The sequence below is a fragment of the Aristolochia californica genome, unplaced genomic scaffold (genome assembly GCF_029961685.1).
Source record: "Aristolochia californica isolate CCGP_79_NKW_82.1479 unplaced genomic scaffold, dmAriCali1.0.hap1 SCAF_3, whole genome shotgun sequence".
NCBI lineage: Eukaryota > Viridiplantae > Streptophyta > Magnoliopsida > Piperales > Aristolochiaceae > Aristolochia > Aristolochia californica.
In genome coordinates, this window is record NW_027181992.1 from 2,661,550 (window position 1) to 2,683,972 (window position 22,423).

At 39.8% G+C, this 22,423-nt stretch overlaps 3 protein-coding genes and 1 long non-coding RNA gene across 6 annotated transcripts; 2 read left to right on the plus strand and 2 right to left on the minus strand.

The window, feature by feature from the left end:
- The first annotated feature begins 767 nt into the window (after positions 1–767).
- Positions 768–6,805, plus strand: LOC137958840 (transcription factor GAMYB-like). Of its 3 annotated transcripts, XM_068806016.1 has the most exons (5): positions 1,173–2,236; positions 2,824–3,201; positions 4,478–5,507; positions 6,216–6,549; positions 6,636–6,805. In XM_068806016.1, the coding sequence occupies exons 2-4, from the start codon at positions 2,836–2,838 to the stop codon at positions 6,506–6,508; spliced, it is 1,689 nt and encodes a 562-aa protein (XP_068662117.1). In that variant the 5' UTR covers positions 1,173–2,236; positions 2,824–2,835; the 3' UTR covers positions 6,509–6,549; positions 6,636–6,805. The 3 variants fall into 3 exon arrangements, with proteins under 3 accessions (XP_068662116.1, XP_068662117.1, XP_068662115.1); XM_068806015.1 differs by lacking the exon at positions 1,173–2,236 and adding an exon at positions 768–902 and having other exon boundaries at positions 6,216–6,805; XM_068806014.1 differs by having other exon boundaries at positions 6,216–6,805.
- A 1,653-nt stretch (positions 6,806–8,458) lies between these two features.
- Positions 8,459–10,880, plus strand: LOC137958786 (uncharacterized). Its single transcript, XR_011114012.1, has 3 exons — positions 8,459–8,513; positions 9,942–9,991; positions 10,786–10,880. It is a non-coding gene; the product is annotated as an uncharacterized lncRNA (long non-coding RNA).
- A 2,199-nt stretch (positions 10,881–13,079) lies between these two features.
- On the minus strand, positions 13,080–14,534 carry LOC137959969 (calmodulin-binding protein 25-like). The gene has a single exon (XM_068807406.1). It carries the CDS (start codon positions 13,944–13,946, stop codon positions 13,311–13,313), a length of 636 nt encoding a protein of 211 aa, XP_068663507.1. The 5' UTR covers positions 13,947–14,534; the 3' UTR covers positions 13,080–13,310.
- A 2,565-nt stretch (positions 14,535–17,099) lies between these two features.
- On the minus strand, positions 17,100–21,188 carry LOC137958583 (serine/threonine-protein kinase PBS1-like). The gene is made up of 9 exons (XM_068805650.1): positions 21,005–21,188; positions 20,656–20,798; positions 20,478–20,575; positions 20,043–20,263; positions 18,998–19,711; positions 18,728–18,876; positions 18,273–18,494; positions 17,972–18,127; positions 17,100–17,456 (listed from the first exon to the last, which is right to left on the minus strand). The coding sequence occupies exons 1-9, from the start codon at positions 21,186–21,188 to the stop codon at positions 17,100–17,102; spliced, it is 2,244 nt and encodes a 747-aa protein (XP_068661751.1).
- Between the last annotated feature and the right edge of the window lie 1,235 nt (positions 21,189–22,423).

Here is a 22,423-nt window from a genome sequence, read left to right on the forward strand (position 1 = left end):
TAAACCCTAAACATATTCAAAAACTTGTACTTAAACTTATTACCAATTTTATTTTATTACATGAAGATTGGGTAGGTTCACCCTTTAATCTAAAAGGGTTTCTTTGTCCACTTCCTACTATCACTCCTACAACTTTAAGAATGATAAATATGGCTAAGTGGAAGGGGAATATACCTTGCATTATTAAAAGCAAACAACGCTTGATTTAGGCCTTGTTTGGAACCTATAGAAAAAAATAAATAAATAAATAAAAAGGGGAAAAAAAATTATTTTCTATTATTTGGTAACAAATAATCATTGAGAGAAAAGAGAAAATACGAATCATTTTCTCTCTTAGTTAATCATTTTTTTTACAAAATCATGGAATTTTGGGAGAAAATAAAAGAAAGAAAAACTCATTTTATTTAATAATAATAAAATTACTCATTTTATTTTATTGTTTATTTTTTATTTTTCACATGTATTTAAATAAAATAAACTATATTTATCTTCTATTTCCTATTCTCTTAATGCTTTTGAATATTGATTTTGCTTTTGCTCGCTTGTCTAAAATTGGCCTTACCATCCCCAATTCCACCCTTTTCCTTCCTGGATTCTGACTGGCCACAGCTAGCGGCACATTTCCCTCTCCACCCGTAGGGACTGGGAATACAAAATCTGTCCCTGCTCCCGGTAGTACCTTTACTTCTCACCTCGCGACCGCAGTCTCTCGATTCCACCGCTACTGTTGCTCTGGATCATTTTCATTTTCCGTCGCATGTCCATGCACGCATCCATCTCTCACATGCGATAAAATCGTCCCAGTCATCCTGGTTCTCCAATCATCAGTTATGATGATCGATCATCATCCTTAATCCTCGGAGATCCATAGGGCACGGCTGCATTCGGAAAGTAATTTCCAGGTAATTTTGCCTCGTTAATCATTTTCGATTTTATTTGCATTTCGGATTTTTCCCTAGTTTTTTTTTCTAGTTTAAATGAAGGTGGTTTCTCGCTCCATAATCTGCATTTGGTTCTGGAGTGGAGACGATGAGCTCTTCTGGGTGGAGGTGTGACTTAGAATCGTGGGTCCTTTGAAGGGGTCTGCCCGCGACCATGGGCTCGGGCAGAAACTAAGGAAAAGATCTCTCTCTCTCTCTCCTTATTTCTCCACTTTGCCTGGTAATTTTGCTTTTTCTTCCCACCACTTTTCTCGCTCCTCTCGCCACCTTCTGATCCTCAAATTAGGGTTTCTCTTCGCCCTTGCACCCTCATCCATTTGTAACGTCGCGCTCTACCTCTCTCTCTACTCTGCCGAATAACTGCCCCTTTTCCGACCTCTGATCTCTGTATTTCATTTTAGTCTCGTTGTTTCTTGTTTGTTAACTCTTTGTATGATCGATCCCCACATTTGGGTCCACTTTCCGTTTTCTGATTTTGATTTGGTTTGAGTTACTGCTAGGGTTTCTAGTTTTGGCTAGTTTCAGCTGAAGAACGAGACTTCGCACTTTCATGCTTGTGTTAGTGCAATCTGATGATTCCAGGACTTAAGTGCCCGTCGATTGCTGATTCTTTTGAAGTCTTCATCTTCGATTAGATTGCCTCTTTCAGTTGTGGTGGTTGAGTGAGAGTTTGGACGCCGGCTGTAGAGAATTCCAACCTTTTTGTGGTTGTGTGCTTCTCGTGGCTTAATTGGATTGAGTCTCTTTTGCTGGCTGATTGATTTTCTTCTCCTAACCCTATTATTGATTTGACTCTTTAGGGTTTCCAAATTCAATTGTCAGATTGTGGAGAGATTGAAGAATTGCACCCTCAGGGGTGAGGATTCTACAAATGGATTATTTGTTGATGTATCAGCGTTTGGTGTAGAGTCGCTGCTAAATTTAGCTATTTGAGGTCTTAAATTGCTCTTGATTTCTTCGTACTAGAGCATTGAGTGGAAATTTTTTTGGTTAATTCTGTCCTTTTGTTTGTAGTGATCTGACCCTGGATGTTTCATGAGATGAAGGCATTGGGCTCGGGTGTTGGGTTTTTTTAGCGTCTTATTTCTTTGATGTTCCGACTTCCTTTTTGTCTCTCGCTTTGGCGATAATTTTTATCTGTCAGTTGTCTTTTCTTAATATCTGAGTTGATTTCTCCTAATAGAATTAGTGGACTCTGGTTGGCCCTTGGATAGAGTTGGACGATCAGGGTTTTTACAGTAAGTTGTTGGTGATTTCTTGGGTTCTGCAACCACATCAGTTTAGATTGCAGTCAGGTATTTTTCATTTTATTGCCTGTGTTGTATCACTTAACAGATGTATATTTAGCATACTAATCTTTAATAACAAAGTTTTGCCTACATACTTTTCATGCATTTCTTGCGATCAGGTTTTGTTTCTCTTTTCTTTTGCTGATAATGATTTTGTTCGAGATGTCAATGTCTTCTTGTCTACTCTTCGGGTTGCTTTCAACCAAAGGTTCTCAATTGAACTTCCAATGTAATCTTTATCTGGTCTAGACTACCAGGAACATATGTTGCTTTTGCCTTCATGGTACGATTTAAACAAATGAGAAAAAAATTCAAATTTAGCACACGAACAGTATTTAAGTCATTTAGAATGCAATGAAGTTGCTCTAAAGTCTGCTGTCCTTTTTTTCTGTTTTGTTAGTCTTACTGCTATGGTGGCTATAGGATTAAGTAACATAGAATCATTATTAACATAGGTGGAAAGTTTATAAACTGTAAGATGCCCCTTAACCTCTTATAACATTTTATTTTCATCTTTTGTTATCTCTGCTGACCTTTCATTTTCATTTTTTGCAAACTTTCAAGGCTCTGACTACATATTGGTGATGAATCAGATTATTGGACAAATGAGTCACACAACAAATGAGAGTGAGGATGACATGCTCTCCAAGAACCAATCTGATTCACCCTCTGTTGATGAAGGTAGCAGCGGAGGAGGAGGTTTGGGAGGGGGTACTGTTTTGAAGAAGGGACCTTGGACCTCTGCTGAAGATGCAATTTTAGTGGATTATGTGAAAAAACATGGAGAAGGCAACTGGAATTCTGTTCAGAAGCACTCGGGGTTATTCCGTTGTGGTAAAAGCTGTCGTCTGAGATGGGCGAATCATCTGAGACCCAATTTGAAAAAAGGTGCTTTTACCCCTGACGAGGAGCGGCTGATAATTGAACTCCATGCCAAGTTGGGGAACAAATGGGCACGTATGGCTGCACATGTAAGTTTCCTGTATTTCACTAGTTAACTGCCGAAGTATTGTCTCTTGCATTTTGTTATTGGTCTCTGGTAGGCTTGTTTTGATTGATGTTGGATGGATTTTGGTTAAGCTGAAACCGGATGCGCTTCTTGATCAGACCTGAAGTGGTCTACGTGGCCTTGGCTGCGGGTACTACGATTTTAATGGATTTGATGGTTCCATGCACAATATTTATCTTTTTAAGAAAAAGGAATCATAGTGGGACAATAAATCCTTAGCAGATGTCTTTCACTCAATTTTTATGCAGACGTATGGGTCTGAGTATGAGCTCAATGGTGCTAGCCGGGCTTGGGCGTAGGATATTGTTGAATATTCAATGTCAGTTTGTTAGCAACAGATGATGTTTATCGCACAAAAGTCTATTGTTTGTGAAACTGATAGAGGAATCGTGCTAGAAAGGAAAAAAAAAGAAGCTCTGATCTATCCTATGATTTTTTATGTGAAAACATGTAGTCTTTGTGTTTATACGCTAATTGAGTTCAAGTGAGCTGAAATTGCAGTAGAGTTATTCAGACCTTTTTGGGAGAGTAAAGTTGCTATCCACATGCCACCTTTGTAATTTTATGAATTTCATAGTTATTAAGTGTTTAAAGTGACTCTTGGCTTTTCTTTTCCTAAAAAAAATTTTAACTTTTTTAAATGAAAAAAAGTGTTTCAAGCTGCAGCAGTGGATAAATAGGAAGGAAAAATATGATATTGCATGTAGTAATCCTTGTAGCATAGATATGATTTTAGATCAGAAATATCATATTAGATGTATAAATAGGTATATAATATATTGAAAAGATCTAATAAACAAGTGACCTTTATTTTGATATACTATCTCTGCTCAGCAGACTAAGGTTCGCTCGATTCTGGCACTTGTACATGGCATGCTAAGATATTAAAATCAATTTCTTTTCTAAATGTTTTTCTGCGACTTCAGGTGTCTTCCTGTTCTTTTTCAAAAAAAGTTGTCTTCCTGTTCTTTAAAATTCTTGTTTGCTCAGCCAACTCTTTGGCTGATAAATTGGCTAAATTCAGAACTTCCCACCAATCTCTCATTGTATGGGAAGGATTATCTCCTTTGTAATTTGCTCTTTTAAGCTTTTGTCTTAATAAAAATCAGCATTATTTAAAATAAAAAATAAAAAAAAATTCATGTTTGCTCCTTATCTGCTTGAGAAAAGGGGAATCTATTTTTTATTTTATTTTTCAATTGCTTCATTCTGATAAATCTTTTTATATGTTCCTTCAGCTACCAGGGCGAACTGATAATGAAATAAAGAATTATTGGAACACCCGGATCAAGAGACGGCAACGTGCAGGTTTACCGCTTTACCCTCCCGATGTGTGTTTGCAAACCCTGAATGGGGGCCAGCAGAATGTAAACCTTGGGGACTTCAGTGGTGGAGAGTCCCAGCATCATGATCTTCTCCAATCAAATGATTTTGATATCCCTGATGTCATATTTGACAATTTTAAAACCAACCCTGGTTCCTTGCCTTATGCGCCTTCATTTCCTGATATTTCTGTGAGTAGCATGTTGACTCAGGGACTGGGACCAACTCAAACTTACAGCTTCATGCCTTCTACGGTTCCTCGGGTTAAACGACTTCGAGAATCAGAAAGCCCTTTTCCTGCCTTCTCTGGGTGTGTTACCAGTGGGCTCTCACCATTTAACCAGTTCTCAAATGATGTTAATGAGAAGATCCATCAGCGGCCTTTTGGGCTTTGTGGTGGTTTCCCATATGACCCAGACCCCTTGAGCAAGAGTCCTACATCCTTTGGGGTGGTAACAGCCGGCAGCCATGCCTTTTTAAATGGCAATTTCTCTGCTTCTAAGGCCCCCAAGGGGGCTGTGAAGTTGGAGCTCCCTTCACTCCAATATCCAGACAATGATCTCAGTACATGGGCAAATATATGTCCACCACCACCACCCTTAGAGGGTGTTGAGACTTATATCCAGTCTCCTCCACCAACTGCCCAAGTGCAATCTGATTGTCCCTCACCTCGCAACAGTGGCCTGCTTGAGGCCCTACTTCATGAAGCACAAGCACTTAATGGTGTGAAGAATCAATCATCGGAAAAGAGCACAAATTCTTCTGTTGTCAATAGTGCCGAGGTGGCTGACAGTACAAGGCAGAACTTATGCGAAACAGAATGGGTAGAGTATGGTGACCCAATATCTCCATTGGGTCACTCAGCTGCTTCAGTATTTAGTGAGTGCACTCCCGTTAGTGGCAGCTCATTGGACGAATCACCACCTGATAAAGCAGCAGTGCCTGGTGAGTTTTCTTGCTGGTTCAATGCTCCATTTTGTTTATTTAGCTGTATATTCACCTTGCACATGTTCTATTATGATCATGATGCTTTGATAAATTTTATTAAGGGGACAACAATTATTTGTGAGGATCTATGGTGGCTAGGTTAGTTAGTGCTATGCACATTATGTCACTGACCATGTGGCAGCTCGCTTTGGGAACATGTGTCCCTTTAGCTCATCCCGTGTCATCCAGTCAATTGATATCAAAGAGGCAAATCAGATTATTTGTCATTAATCTGACCACGTTTGAATATAACTAGAAACAGTTGGCTTGTTTATTATCCCTGAAAGTGAGAACCTTTGTAGTGTACCATCTGATGGAGAAATAATGTTAGTAGTGTATCATCTGGTAGGGAGGATTTATTTATTGGTAGGTCACACTTTTGAGACTCATGGCTGAATTATAGCTGGAGAGTACCATTTCATTTTGGTGTGAGGACCGTTTGCTCATATTAAACAAGGCTTAGGTCTGGTTTGGCTGGAGAAAGAGAAAAAGAAAAATTTCTAAAACTGACAAGTCTCTTTTCTTCCGTCCTTTCTCTTGCTTTATCTCAAACAGAAAACATAGCCTTTAGTTTGTGTTGATTTTCTCCAAGCCATGTGAATTTTAGTCTATTATTTGTTTTTTACTAAGAGATAATTAAACTTTCCTGACGGATGATTTTTGCAGAGTCTAATATCAAGGTGGAAACAGTTGAACCCATGGTGTCATCCGATTGGGTAGAGAAGGACAACTTCCCCCGTTTGGATTTTTCAAGACCTGATGCTTTACTGAATGCAGATTGGTTTGACCAAAGTGAATGTGCAAAAGACCTGGCAGCGCTTCTGGGTGACGACTTTTGCAGCGAGTACAAGCAAATGGCTGGTGGAACAAGCTCATCACTCAGCCAAGGGTGGGGGGGGCTTGGGTCGTGTCAATGGAACAATATGCCAGCGGTCTGCCAAATGTCTGACCATCCTTGATGCCATTGTTCGTCACACTGTTGAAGATTTCTTTACCATAAGTTTGTGGAACTTTTCCTTCCTCTTTGATAAGAAAAATCAGTGATGATGATGGAATTTATGGTAATATGTATAGCTGTTTTTCTAGGTGTGGAGAGCCATGCTACTTGAGCTCACTGTCGGAAGATATCAAGGCAATAAGCTCTAGTTACTTCCATTGGAACTTTTTGTTGTCTCTGTAGAATAACTGTGCACTCTTTGATGCAGAACATTATTCGATGGGGTTTCAATTCATTGATGATTCGTACACACTATATTTCTGCTATGGAAGTGGTTTTGTTGAACCACTGAATAAAGTTGTACTTATCTTACTTTTGTTAGATTTATTTGTTTAAACTACTCTTTTAACTCTACGAATGTGGTTACACATTTCCCTTGGTAAAAGCATTGATGCCATTCAGTTAGCTCAGGTATAAAATTTGATTCAGAGTGTGGGTGGAGGAGACAAGGTGAGGCATAAAGAGCAGGAAACGCAAGGTGAGGAAAAGAGCTTTATTTGTTTAAAGCTCTAGTTCCTCTTGCCTCGTTTGCTTATATATTCAGGTAAAATATTTCATGATACAAGTTAGTTTGCCTACGTACTTCTCTAATATGGTGTAATTGTCCACACAGTTTGATCTTGCAAGCTTCGTAACAACTTTAGAAACTTCCTACCTGCTTATTTCTGCTTGTTGTAAGCTCTATGAGAATTTTTACTTTGCAAAAGCTATTTTTCTCAGAGAATTAATTGACGTTTGAGTGGTTGAATCGCCCTATTTTTCTCTTTCTTTAGATTTTTTCTAGCTTTAACCATTTCTAATCCACGGACAATGTACCACATATTAAGTCATTCATTGACTAATATTTTTGTGGGTCCTCTTGTATGATTAGCCTCATTTAACCCTTAATTGGATTTTGATATTAATACTGATCTCAATTGGGTCAGACTTTTCACTTTGACTATTAAGAATTTTGACTTTGCCAATGGTCAACTAGTGGGTAGATTGTTTCAATTTTCATCGTTGATTTGGACCATCAATGGAATTTTTAATTTTATTGATCAAAATTTGATGTTTATGTGTGCTCTCCTTCAAGAATTTGTATAGTTTTTAAAATGGACAAGTCTTGAAGCACTTAGGTCCCGTTAGTGCCCATAATTGGAAATTTATATTTTAGGAAATATTTTTCTTAGAATACATATTTCCAAGAATTTTTTAGTTAAAATCTTATTAGTCTTTTATTAGGAAATTATATGTAAAATTCTAGAAATTTTCAAGGAAAATTAAATAAACTGTTAGTGCCTTTTTCTAAGAAAATAAATAAAAATTAATAATCAATCTCATATATTACTATGCTTATTTAATAAATTTTCAGTAAAATAAAATTTTAAATACAAAATTATCATGAAAAATGCCTGAAAGAAATATCATTTGTGAAATACTTAATCAAAAAAATTTCATTTGGTTTTCCGGCTCATGTTAGTTGGAAAATCTTACATAAAAACCATAAAAACCGACCCGTTGCCCACCCGTCGCCTGGAAGTTGACTCCTGTAGTGAGCAGTTTCTCTTCGTTCGAACTCCTGACCAAAAGTCCCCTTCACAAAATTGAGCGAAAATGGCGCCTATTCCATCTCAAACTATCTACAGACCACGTACTCCGTGTCATCTCGTTCCTCTCCCTCACAAGCCTGCTGCTTCTTTCGACAGCTCCAAATCATCGACTGGATATTGGGGTCGAAAGAGCGGTTCTAGGATTTGTTGTTTGTTGTTATATTCGCCCATCCACATCAAATGCACGTCGCGGGTTAAGTTCTTTCGACATGGGTATGTCAAATGGGAATATAAAGAAATGGGTTTGGATTAGTTTCAAATTTCCAGCAGTTTCAGCGGGTGGTTCCGGGGGAGATGGTGGATTTGGGGGCTCAGAGGGTGGGAATTCGGGTGGTAGAGACGACGGGGAAGGTGAACTAGCTCGTTGTCTTCATGGTAAGTTGTTCTTTCTATTTTAATTGGCTTCAGTCATTTATATGATAATCTTTTAAACTCACGTTGCCATGACAAGTATCCTTTTATTTTTGTCTAGGTTGGATATTTCATGTCCTGCTTGGTTTCGAACTTGTTGAAAATTTCTTTTCTTTTTATGTTTTTATGACATCTAAACTGTAATACTTTATTTCTTTGTTATAAGTAAAAGCTGTGGTTTGGTGCTTAAGGCAAGGACGCCTTGAAACCACGTAATCCAGAAAAGAATATGTTTAAAACTTTGTGCAGTAGAACGGTTTCTATAGACCGTATTACTCATTTGTCAATGTGTCATTGCTTCGGTCAATCGCCATTAGAGTTTTTATCGTAAGAGTTTAGATGGCTTGAACTGTAATTGTGGCCATGTAGATATTAGATCATATGTTTGAGAAAAACAAAACATGATTGCAATTGGTAAAGTCAGTAATTTAAACCTAGGAAGTTCCTTGGCTGATGCCACTAAAACAGACGGATGAAGGAAGCTCTTAGAAAACATGATTGCAACCTCCAGAGCATCTCTTTTCTGAGGATAACATTTACTCTCTGTCTCTGTCTCTGTCTCTCTCTGGTAAATGACTGTTCTTGAGAAGCATCTGGTGTTGACAAAAGCTTTAACTTCAGCAGTTCTCACCTTAGTAGGGGACTTAATCTGTCAGGTACCTTTCATAAGTTCTGAGATTAGCTAACATATTTGAAGTATATGGGGTTGATATTTCAATATTCAGTTTTCCAATTTCATATTTCATGAATACTTTTGTATCAGCCCGTATATCTAATTCCTTAATCTATTTCTGGACATTTTTCATTTTGGGCATTTTTACTAATAAATTTTCCATTGCTATGGATTACTTCTTTATTATTGGACATGGATATGAGGTAATTCCTGAACTGCTGCATTGGGGATGGTATTGGTGCTTTTGATAACAGCCCTGGCTGCATTATAAGGAAAAAGTCTCATTCTAGTGCCAATAGATAGTTTACGGTGATTTGATTAACTAGTTGGAGACTCTAGGGAAAATTATCCTAAAAAGAGATGGAACTTAATGACCCAACACTCTTTCAAGTTTAGATTCCTTCAGAAAGAATGTGTTAATACGAAACATTTCATAATCAGCTTCCATTATTTGAGAGGCTGTGATTCTTGGTCTTCATTTCAGTTGCTTCTGATGTAGGATCACTCATAAGGACAGATGATAACTGGCTAAGCATTGGAAGGGAAAAATAGTTGTGTAACTGTAGATGTCTATGTCTCTTTGACCTATTGCTTATTTCATCTTTTACTTTGTATTTTTCTCTGGTAGTTTGTACTGTTTTTATTTTTTAATTTAATGGATTTGACCATTTTCACGACTCTTCCTTCGATCTTGTTTGCTTAGCTTTTTAATTGATCAGGTGAGGGAGCTGAATCTTAAGGGGATGGTGGGTCCAACCATGCATTTCTGGTAATGACCTGAAACCTGTGTAGTTATTGGGCATGTTTCTCTGCCCTGGCTTGACAAGTGTGCTCTGTGTTAGTCTTTTGAGTTAAAATGCAGATGATATACCTAATACTCTTTGGAAGTTGGCTGACTTGAAAACTTAGCATCCTATCTACTACTTATTATTATTATTTTATTTTGTTTATTTTCAGTCTTTCCTGCTTTATGGTTATAGGTTTTTAGTCTTTCACTTAGTTTTACTAGCTCATCTGGGTAACTGACATCGCTCTCAGAAACTTTATTTGGTGGTCCAAACCTGCATGTCTAGTAACAACCAGCAAGTTATTGACCTCTTGGGCATGTGTTTTCTGCTGACAACCGTTATCCATTCTTTTTTATTACACCTTGGAAGTTGACTGAACTGGAAACTTTAGCATCCTATCCACTTATCTTTTCTTTGTTAAGTTTCAATCTTTCCTGCTTTGTGATAATGCAGGTCCTAGTTTTTTACTTAGTTTTATAAGCTCATCTTGGTCTACTAGTTTTCCTGCTTGTGTTGTTATCCAGTTCCTGTTCTCTCCTACCTTTATTGGAGTATTCTTAAGCGCTCGTGACTTTAAAAGGAAGACCAGCAGAACTAGTGCCAACACTTTGACAGTGAGATTTGCATGCTTAATTGCTGAGTGGTTTTTCATTTCAAGTAAACCAAAAAGAAACAAAAAAAGTCGTGTTGTTTCACAATAAAATTTATGTAATCAGTGCTTCCTTATTTCCTCTTACTATTGCCACTAATTCACACTATTGTTTGTAAATTGTAGGAGTGGTTTACATCAGTTCTAGCAAATTGGCAGCTTTGGATACCATTCCAGTTTCTCAACTTTGAGTTTGTTCCACAACAATTCCAGATTCCATATAGCAGAGTCTCTCTTTCTTTTTGATGCATAGCATTTTATTTGACAAATCACACAGATTCCCTAATGACAAGTACTGCAGGGCGATGATTTGGCTCGTGTTTCTTTTCCTTCTTTTGTTTTTTCTCTTTGGGGGTTTATAGAGGTTCCCTGCATAAACATATTGACAGTTTAGGAGAGTCCCTCTTAATACCCTACTGCATGCTTTTTATGGATTTATTTTTTTAGCATGGTTTTTAGAAAGGCTCTTTCTGTATCCTATTAACGACCTGTATCTAAGCAACCATGGACCTGTCATTTGAGATCAAAGCACTGTTGACTTATGGGTGTTGTAGTCTACTTATGCTGACCAACTTAGGAGGGCTTGGAGTGATTTTGTTTACTAAAAAATATTTGCCAATACCTTCATGGTTACATGTTACCTCCATTTTTCTGATCCCAAGCCTCCAGGCCACCACACCCTGAAAATTAATCTAGGGAAGGGGGGGCAGGGGAGAAGAGATATGCCAAGTGCATTATGCTTCTCATCTTGATAAGAATTTGTCAGACTTAATCACTTTCTGTTTGGTTTCTATCTTCTAAATTACATCAATGAAAATGTGATCTTTGACAGGTTCTTGCTGCAAATATCATTGCACTTGTGTGGAATGTGATTCTATCTTTCAAAGCTCATAAAGCTGTCGTTCCCAAATAAGGTGAGTCTTGCTCAAAATCTTCGTCCAACTCCTCGATCTTGTTTACCAGCAGGAAAATCACTATAGTCTTTATCTTTCCCAAATAGGTGACACATGTTTTAAGAATCTTATCTTTCTGGAATGCGACAAGGAAGGGTCAATGGTAGACAGGAGAGGCCAGGAAGGAAATTCGAGTAGGTGATGGAGTTTTTCAAAGTCAGTCAGCACAAGCTAAAGGCTTGTTGAGGCTGCCGAATTTGTGGAATGATGAGATGATGAAAGAACGTTCAATTGCCCACTTAAACCACCTACATTCCCATCTCATGTCATCCTTTTACCCAGCGTCTCTGCAGTGATGCCGCCATCCCCCCACCTACCCTCTTACCAGTCTATAGAAGATACAGTAGCCTGTCTGGACTTTTCATGCTAATGTTTTTTACTAAAATGATTTAACTTGATAATAGATATTTAAGAAAAAAATAGACTAAGGTTAATGGTTTATGGGCCCACTGGCATAGGCAGTAGGAATCTGTGGACGGAAGATGCGGCACGTGGGTTCCAGAAAGGGCAAAGGGAGTTAGGTCATGGGGACGTAATGGAGACGTCATTGACACCTGGATGTACGGTCTGAGCCATTATAAATGGAGCACGCAGCACGTCAGCATTCAAAACGGCTGCTTGAATGGTGTATTTTTTTTTCTTTCTTTTTTGTTACTTTTTGGGAAAAAGAAGTAGCCGCGAAGGAAGGTGGTTTTGGGTTCTGGAAGTCGACAAACAAAAGAGCGAAAGTCTACTGTTGACGGGCATCGGTGATAATGGGCGAAAGAGAGACAGATCTTTCATCAGACCGGATGCTGATTAATGGTCAATAAAGAACAGTACACACCAAGTACAGCCAACCATAATTGAATCTTGACCCACCTCTGCCAATCATCTCTTCCATCGCCACTCGCCCCACCTCTTCCTCCCTCATCTTAATGCTTATCCTCTCGCTTTTATAATATCTCTTCTGCCATGAAGCTCATTTACACATTGCTCCAGCCATTTTCCTGGACACCCATTTCGTTGAAAGGTCAAAATCCTTGCCAGTAATCGAGTTTCTCTACCATTTGACACTGCCGACGTTTTCTTAATGGCATATAATATGATAGGGCGAGGATGGTTCTTCACTAATTCAACCCTACGAAGTTTTTTAAGTTGTCTTCTTCGTCTAGAAGGTGTGACCTGATCACCTCACTTACTCCCACCAAACCGGTCCACTCAGTTCCACCCTTTTTCGCTACAGATGCCAAAAGATTGATTCTGTATTCTGACTTCACCCGTCTTTTTGCAGGCAGAGGCTCGTATATACTTTTGTTATTTTAAATGGAGAATGTAAGCCAGATGAGTAAATTACTCCCGCTGAGAATGTTGTGCAATAACGGTGGTGGTGGTCGTCGTCGTTTGTTGAGTGTCAGCGGGTTACTAGTTTCATTAACATCTCAAAATGGAATCCGAAAATGGAGTTGGCGCTCTGATGAGCACGGGTAGATAAATTAAGTGTATCTATTGATAATACTGAAGCACAAAGGGATGGGATCGTATGTACTGGGTGAGATTTGAGAGAGTAAGGAGCCTCTGGCTTCCACTGATATTACACATCCTATCAGGGAACAGAAAAGGGAAAAAAAAGCATACAGAAGAAAGAAAATAAAGAAAAAGCAGAAAAAGTGAAAAAACACTCCCCCTCAGTTACTAGGTAACTAAAAAGGAAAAAAATTACCGCCAAGACTCGAGGGTCGGGAAATTCTGAAACGTATCAAAATCGAAACCTGGAGCAGCATCATTCACGCTTCCGAACGATACCTGCGGGATGGCGGTGGAAGAGCCCATCACCTGCTGCTGATGGTGATCAAGCAAAAAAGTAGACGTGTCCAACGTCGGCAAAAATCCCTGCAGCCGGTTCACCGCCCGGTGTGGTTCCGGCCTCGCCACCGCACAAACCGGCATTTGTCCGTCCCCTAGCCGCGCTCCGGTCACCTGCTGCACCATCTGCCGGAAGTTCGCCGGATCGGCTGTGATAAACGTGGTCGGTGACCGTTTCGTGGCGCGAGACTTCCGTTTTGAGATCTTGCCGGAGGCCGGAATGCGGAGATCGCGTGGGGGCTTCGAGGATGAACTTTCGGGGTCGGACGAAGAGTAGAGAGGTTGACCCAGTTCAGATTTGACGCTGTTGAGGAAAGGAGATGAGGTGGAGAAGATGGGATCGGGCTTGTGGGAGGAGAGCGACTCCTGAAGGGCTTTAGTGAGAGCGTCTGTGTCACGCGCGAACGCCTCCGATATCCACGTGTCGGCCAGTGGCGAGCGGAAGGCCCACGGCTCCAGGATAGCGGCGACGTTATCGGAAGACGCCATTGCCGAGACAAGACGTGTTCAGCCAAGAAGAACTTGTACAAGTTGGAGAGGAGCTTCTCTGATAAAGATAAAAAGATAGCCACACAACAGCGTTTAGCTCATTTTGAATCTTCCTCGGGAAGTCTCAACGGACAGGACGATAATGAAATGCAAGTGGACTGAAGATTGAAAATACACAGACGGATTCACGCGATAGAAATATCGAATTGCTTAAGCGTTGATTACACTTTCCGAAAACTCGGAAAACCAGCCAGGATTCAGACAAAACAGCAACTCAGTTAACCAGATTTAAGACTAAACGAGTTCTGAAACTTCAACCGAACAGATTCACCGCACGGAACCAAAAAGAAACCTCAATTACAAGTATCAGAAACTCCTCACTCCAGACGAAACAAAGACAAAAGCACTAGAAACACAAGAACTCCACTTCCGAAAGCTCGAATAAGAAAAGAGCAAAACCCGAAAAAAACCGGAACTCCAGTTTCTACTGCGCCAGAAACCCTTTAAAATTGCTGCTGCTCGGTGCTACTTCCTGAAATCTGAAGTAGAGAACAAGGCACGATAGAGGAAGCAAACGCAGTAGCGAAGTAGAAGAAGAAAAGGTGAGAGATGAGCGAGAGAAGCTAACGGGACATTAAATAAGGCGGTGGAAGAAACCGCGTTTCTCGGTACACGTGTCATCTTTCCGTACTGGTTAACCAAGGTTGGGGAACATAGGGTTAAGCACCTCGATCTTCAGTAACCAGGTGAGGTTAAGTTACTGTTTCGCAGACGTTGACGGTCAAGCCGCGTCATCGCCGTGGACGAACGCGTTAATGACAGGGTTAGCCCAACCTCGCCCCCACTCGCTCTCTTTTTACTATTTTTAGCCGCCTCTCATGCTACTGCGTCTCACAGCAGTAGCTACAGGGAGAGGTGGTTTGAACCATTTGGGTACCGAGCGGGTTCAGGGGATTAGTTAGCGCGCCCACCCCGCCTACAATGGCTTCATGCGCTTACGTGGCATGATGTAAGCTTAACGAAGCGGCTTACAGATAAGATGAGGTTGATATCTGATTTAGACGCCTAAAGCTCTACCTTATTCCAGACAGCTTTTTCCTTAACAGAGACACAAAGTTAATAAACTCCATAAGTTGCTTTAATTCTGAATCTTATGGCTTCCGCGCTCTGCTCGGAAACGACGGAGTGGTTAGTAGAAGATTCGGACGAGTCGTTGGTGACCCACCGGGAGAATGAGAATATTCTTCTACGCAGAGCCACGCGAGCCATGTGTAACGCGGGTCACGAGTTGGTTGCTAAGGCACATGGGGTAGGTTGCTTAAAGCGTAGACCGAAGGACCCCAAGTCTACGTACGTACATCTAGAAAATTATCAAACAAGTAATGCAGATATGAAGTATTTATTTAATAATTAATTGAAACCACTAATCTCGAACGGATCTTTGTGGAGTCCGCCTTTCCCAATAAAAGAGGGGCGGTAACTCTATCGCCCAGAAGAATGCCAAGTCCACGGCGATGTGCTCCTTCGAAGAAGAGCACCCCCCTCCCCTCCCCTCCCCTCCCCTCCCAGCAGCGGTCACCCACGTGTGTGCCACATCCGATACATGATCCAGCATCAATGTTGTTTTCAAATGTGAACGGGGAGATGTAAATGGACGGCAAAAGATAAGCAAGGAAAGTGGGACCCATGGGGTACATCACAGTTCTCTACACGTTCGTTTTTTAGCTTTTCTTCTTTGCAGCCGTAGGGTTATTGGTGAGTCGGTGACTGATGAAGGACAGAAGGGGCAGCAATGGACCCAGATGAAATGGTTGGAAGATGGGCAGTGAAAGAAGGTGGCCCACCTCGATGCACACTTGTTGTAGGATAGCCCTACAGATGCTCCTTGTAATTTTTATAACGAGCGACGCGTTAGGACTCGCGAGTTCTTGTCCCAGTAGCATTTATTGGTTTGTCTGTGTTGCGGTTTTTTTTGTTGACCAGATAACAGAAACGAATCGCAGGGGGCGCCACGAAGACCAGGAGGCGTAAGACTGTACAAGTGGCGAGAATGTCGTTCGAAGAAACAACAGCGGGAGAGAGACTGGAGCATGCTGTCGTATGAATGACGCTGGAAATGGATTTCAGGATGAGTCGTCGTCTTGAGAATTTATACAGGTTTGTTATCGTAAACCTCATACTTTTCCCCAAAAACCTTTAAAAAGGAAAACACTGTTGATGATGTTTGTTTGTATCTATTGATCACATATCATGCGGAGTGAAATCAATTTTTATAGCGTGTGTGCTTTTGATCGGATTAACTTTTCCTACGAGGTTGGACTCTAGGGACGGCTTTTGTGTGTGAGCTAGATTTAGTGTTGTAGAAGAAGGATGGATTTGATTTTCTTTGGAGGTTCCCTTCGTTTCTTTTGAAAAACAGTTCGGCTGCGGCGTGGGGAGAGGATAGTGTTCCCTGTTTATTATTGAAATCTGATCAGTGATAACAGATAGAGAGAAAGGGCAAAGGAATGATTTCATTAGTTTTCATCACGATATGAACTCGACATTTTTTATTGGTTCGACGATCCCCAGCAGGCTCGACAGAGAAAAGCCAACAATGATACGATGCAACTGTTGTTCCTCAGTGGGAGCCGTAAAGGTTAATAGTTAATAGTTTGGCATGAAATTGAATCCAATTTTAGTATTATCAGTGGGGGAACTTAACGTAGAACTCCCCTTCAATTGTCCACATATGTGAACAATTAAAAAGACAGATTACTTGGTTGGAGGCTTACTAACTTTAGTTAGATCTCTTGGCGTCTTTAATCGCATCTTCCAAATGTAAATCATGTGAGGACTTGTGTAAATTTTGAAGCAAATGAAAATTTCAATTCCATGATAAGCTGAAGAGATTATGACGTAATTTACAGGATTCTGATGCCATCTTGGAGATTTTAGCAACCACCATTTCCGTTTACTCTTTCCTTCCTGTCTGCATTTCAGAGTAAATTTTTAATTTAATACTTATCAGTTACAACCTTCCAAGCTTAGGATGAAATTTTAGCTTTTCCTATAATTCATACTTTCAGCATAAAGAAAAACCTAGGCTTACTGTGATAGGAGAATAGTTGAGCAACAATTAACCAAGCCAAGATACAACTTTTCCTATTATCGTCAGATGAGCATCTCTCCGTAAAGCACGCATTGGCTTCTTGATCTTCGTTTCGCTTTTCTGGAATCTCTGCTGCTTGAACCTGAACTTTCATTACTTGTGGATGCACTTGACGATCTTGAAGAAGATGTTTGCGCTGAAGATGGCGTAGGCAGAGCCATCTCATCCACTGTAACCCTGCTGCCTTGTTCTGATTCTTCTGCTGTATGTTTTGCCCTTCCCCTTGAATCTGATTCTTCGTTCTCTCGTACTGCATTATTACGCCATTTGCCACCCATCAAATCTGAGTGTAGAGGAGAGAAATCTTCAATGTCGATAAAATTTTCTCCATTTTTCACACACTTCAACACGTACACCACCTGAAACAGTGTAAGTAAAAAACAATCAGATGTGATAATCCACCATTTCTGAAATCAGGACTTTTCTCTACCTTTACCAGGCATATCGGCTGATATACCAGCAGATACATCAGATATATCTAGGCATTTAATGTTCCCAATACGTATCAAGAATCTGATACCCGTACCATAATGTTTATTGTCTGATCTATGACAAAAAAAATAAAAAGGTCTTGGGACAAACCTGATGTGTCTTGACAAAGTTGAATACCCCCTGTTTGATGAATCACAGTTTTGCTTATTATGTGTAGGCGGGTTTCTCAGGTTCCTTCCCAAATGGTTAGTCAAAGTTGGGAGACCTTTTAAAACTGATAAGCATAGGACTATTCTCCGACATGCAAATAACGTACATGTACCACTATAAATTGATGGATTTTTGTAGCCACCTATACTTCATTAATTGATGCTATCAGGATCAGAAACATTGTAATCTTTTTTTTTCTTTTTTTAATTCTTCAATAGTGACTGCATTTTACCTTGTCTATCTTGAGCCTCTTTTCAGGGTCCTTACTCAAGCACTTTTCAGTTACTCTAACCATCCAAAAGAGCTCATGGAGGTGGACATCACACGAGTCTAGAATCATGGGATCAATCAATTCTGGGTACTTCCTTTCCTTCAACAGTGGCCTTGCCTGCACACGAATTGAATTGTTAAGTTTGAAATTTGATCTCTCTGCTTGGCCTACACTATGAGACATCTTTTCATAAGTCACTTGCTTGGAGAAACCTTCTGATTCTATAAAAAAATAGAGAAGCTACAGAGTCTAGAGTCATTACCCATCCTACTAGACTTTCCTCCCCAATTCCCTTGTCCGTTGTGCTCCGCCCAGTTAATAGCTCTAGCAGAACAACACCAAAGGAATACACATCCGTCTTTTTAGAAACTTTTCCAGTTTCTGCATATTCAGGTGCTAAGTACCCTATCGTCCCAACAACTCTTGTGTCTGAGGAATGATCTGGACCTTCACACTGTCTTCTTGCAAGTCCAAAATCTCCTAGCTAAGATGTGAACATTCACAAGATAAGTGGGGTAATCATTGTTATATTTGTGAATTGGATTCTATTTAGGAACCATAAACTTCAATGGATTCTCTTTTGGAACTATAAACTTCAAAGTTGTGCTAAGACCCATTCTCTGCTGTTAATGCCATCTTAGGGGTACGGCATACTGATTTTAACTGGTAAAGAAATGAAAAGAAATGTGGAAAAATAATATAATTTTAGGTCAATACCATTGGTTCATAGTCATGTGTTACAAGTATGTTGTTTGGCCGCATGTCTCGGTGGATAATGTTGTTAGAATGAAGATATTGCAAGCCTTCAGCTGCTCCCAATGCTATTTTGAGCCTGGCCGGCCAACTCAGAACCTGGGCGCTGTTTGCTGCATTGTTTCATTGAATTGAGTTTAGGACTAATACTGTCTGGCACTAAGAAAATCAGTTAATATTTTTTTTTATAAAGAAAAAAAAATCAGTTAACATTAAGAGCTTGAAGTTTCATACTCGATAGATGTTGGTCAAGTGAGCCATTGCAAACGAACTCATAAACTAGTAGCCTATGATTTCTGTCTGAACATGAGCCTATCAACATGACTACATTCTTGTGTCTAGCCCTGCTCAAAACATCTACTTCCTTCTTAAACTCTCTCTCTCCTTGCAAACTTGCATGTTTATATTGCTTAACTGCTATCTTTTGCCCATCCATTAGCCCGCCTTTATAAACAAACCCAAATCCACCCTCTGATAGGAAGTTCTTGCTTGAAAATTTTTCTGTGGCAACCCTTAACTCACCATAAGTGAAATCCTTCTTGCATCCAATCTTTGCCCGTGGATTTCCACATTGGCAAACAAACCTGTCGAGCCTTTCATTTGGTTGACACTTTGAAAGCTTAGCTTTAAAGCACTCCTCATCATCAATGGCACCTTTGTCTTTCCAGCTTGTGTTTGGATTTGTTTCAAAATTTTCCATGTGTTCCATTTCATCACCTCCATTTGCTGATCCTAGGTCTTCTTTACTTGCTTCTTGTGAAGGGCTAATTGGAGAATGCTTCAACTCATGAGACATTGAAAGTAAGGTCCCAAGGTTAATTTTGTTTGGGCTGGTTTGTAGTGAGGAGAGGCTTTCTCTTGATGCAGAATTTGAAAAGTTGGAAGCTTTGAGGCTTTCTTTATCACTATCAGTTCTTGCTTTTACATCACGATTCTGATTCTTGGAGTCTGGAGGAAAGAACAAAAAAAAAAAAAAAAAAAAAAACACCATGGGAGTTGTTAGAGCCAGAGATGGCAAAGTAGGAAGGTCATGTTTGTATATAAATATAATACGATATTAATTTTGTTACTTGAAGAAACATGCTCTCGTATTTGTCTAGACAACCTAATAACTAGTGACTCTCTGAAGCTCTTAAGCCTTATCTGTGATCGCATTTCAGCTAATGTGATCAAATATAAGCTCTTAATCCTTATATTGTAGAGTTTATCATAATTTTGGAAGTTGTCATTTCCTCGGACAAGACCCATAATTTGGTAAAGAGCTGGATTGAAGACTTACAGTTTGGAGACAAATCCAAGCTGAAAAGATCTTCATCTTCTGATTTTCCTGGTAGCATCTCATCATAAGTTACAGGGCTGTTTTTGCTTCCTTCTCTAGCAATATTGTTTGATCCTCGTATCTTTGGGCCCCTCAATTGTTCAACACTTTTGTTGCTCTTCATCCTTGAGATCCCACATGACAGGTTCTCCAGGAAGTACTTCTTGTCCTTTTTCATCTGTCTGTAGTGGATTCATGGTTAATTTAGTTGTCTAAGGAAATTTCAGTTTCTGAAATCAAATCCATTCCCATGACAAAGCATTTTTTTCCACAATGTATTTTGCAACGAATTCTTGGCACTAGCTGGTCATCAGTGTCTTTTTCTTCCAAATTTGAAACTGTGTGAAGCAAAATATATATTCTGGTAACATCAGGCAAACTCTGCCATTCACCAACCTGTCAAGAATAATCCATGTTGCTCCCAAGCATCTAACGGCTTCCATGGCTACTATCTTAGGTGAGGAGGCGGGGACTACCAAGACACTGAAATTAATCTGAAAATTCCAGCACATTGAATCGATAAAAGTCTATAAATGTTGAAAGGAATTCATGTTACAACCACTAGTATACCTACCTGGTTCGATTCATACAGCTCATTAATCTGTATGAGCTCTTCTTTTTTCTCGTATTCTTCCTTTTTCCTTTGTACTGCTTCTTTGACAATAGTGTTATTTGCTCCAAAGATTGAATTTGAATCCACTTTGCTCTTATATCCCACTAACAATAAGGACAAATGGAAAATAGAAAAGGAAAAAAGTAAGTGTTCTTATATCCCATTAACAATAAGGAGAAAGGGAAAATAGAAAAGGAAAAAGTAAGTAGTGAGCAGAAGTTCAGGGTGATCAATCAAGAATTCTGTTGTATCTGCTTATCCTGTTGATTCTTTCCTCATTTTCAAGTGAAAAAAACACTGCAATCCTTACTCAGTATCCTGCTTCCCATGAAAGGAAACGTACTAGGGGTATTAACCTGGTGGAGAACTGCCAGAAGTGTAAGCTCATCTCCAGGCTTAAGTTTTAAGCCTGTCAAGGCCCACTTCAGTGCGCTCGAGCTTATCTCCTTTGATGCATCCTGGATCACCACCACCTTCTGGGTCGCCCCTGTCATGTTACCTCCTGATCGAACGACCGATGCTTCCTCTGATTTACAGACGGAGATGCGGCGATGTTTGAGGTAGATCTTCTAAATAAATGAAAACTAGAAACCAGTGTAGTTATAAACACAAGCAGATAGTTTCAGGCAGAAAACTTTGACGCCTTTCTGGTAGTACTTGAGGTCTGGTATTGACTGTTTTTTTTCATCTAAAAACCGACCAGCAACAGGATATTTTACAAATTTTGAGATTTGAGAGAGTCGGCGGAAGAAGAAGAAGAAGATCTGTTTGAGAACGTTTTATAAAACCATCACGACAAGAACTCGAAAAATGTCAGCGAACAAATTAGCCAGAGGTTTTAGCAGAAAGATAGAATAGTTTCAGAATCAGTATCTGAGCCGCTCTCATATGAAAGCTTCTTTGAAACAGCGACAGCAGTTTTACGGTGAAAAATCTGAGAACAGACCAAATGTCACCTTACTGACGAATTATATCTCTACATTACAAAGAAAACTGTATCTAAGACTAGAAATGGCGAAGAGGGTGGTGGCCGGATCCAGGAAAGCATCTCTGGTGCATTCTCGAGCGCATATTCTCGATATCCAGGAGTTGCTCCCACCTAGTTTTGTTCTCTGAGATTGTAAAGTTCGAATTTAACTAATTTTGTCGATATAGTAATCTCCACATCCTCAACATCTTTTTGATTTTTTCCGTCTCTGAATTATCTAAGACAAAGAAGCGGATGGTCCTATGAAGATTAAGTAATTGAGAAATCTCCTCGAGCTGTTAGGTATATTACATCTTTCTGTCAGCTAGCTGTTCAAGCTTGTTTTACTTAAAAAAACATCAAACGACAGAGCATTACATTGTTAGAACACAGAAATAAGCTTCTTATTATTTCCGGGTTCGGAATCTATCGAGCCGACCTTAATTTGTATTCTGGACATCACTTTCAGTCGGAGACTCCCAGGGCAGTATAATTTATTCTGAATACAGATCTTGTGATACTCTGTTCTTGTGTTACAATCTCACTCTCCACGGCAACAAGTTATCTTATACTCGAACACTATGGCACAATGCGCAGCTGGTTTCTCCTGCCACGCTCCCTACTGTTCTGCTACTTTCAAGCTTCACATAGAGGTAGATGATCTTCTAAGCAATCTTAACTGTTTTAATTTTTTTTGGCATTCACGCCATTTATGATCAAGGTGAACTGCCAGAGAGTCAAGATTGCTCATGGAAGCGGCGA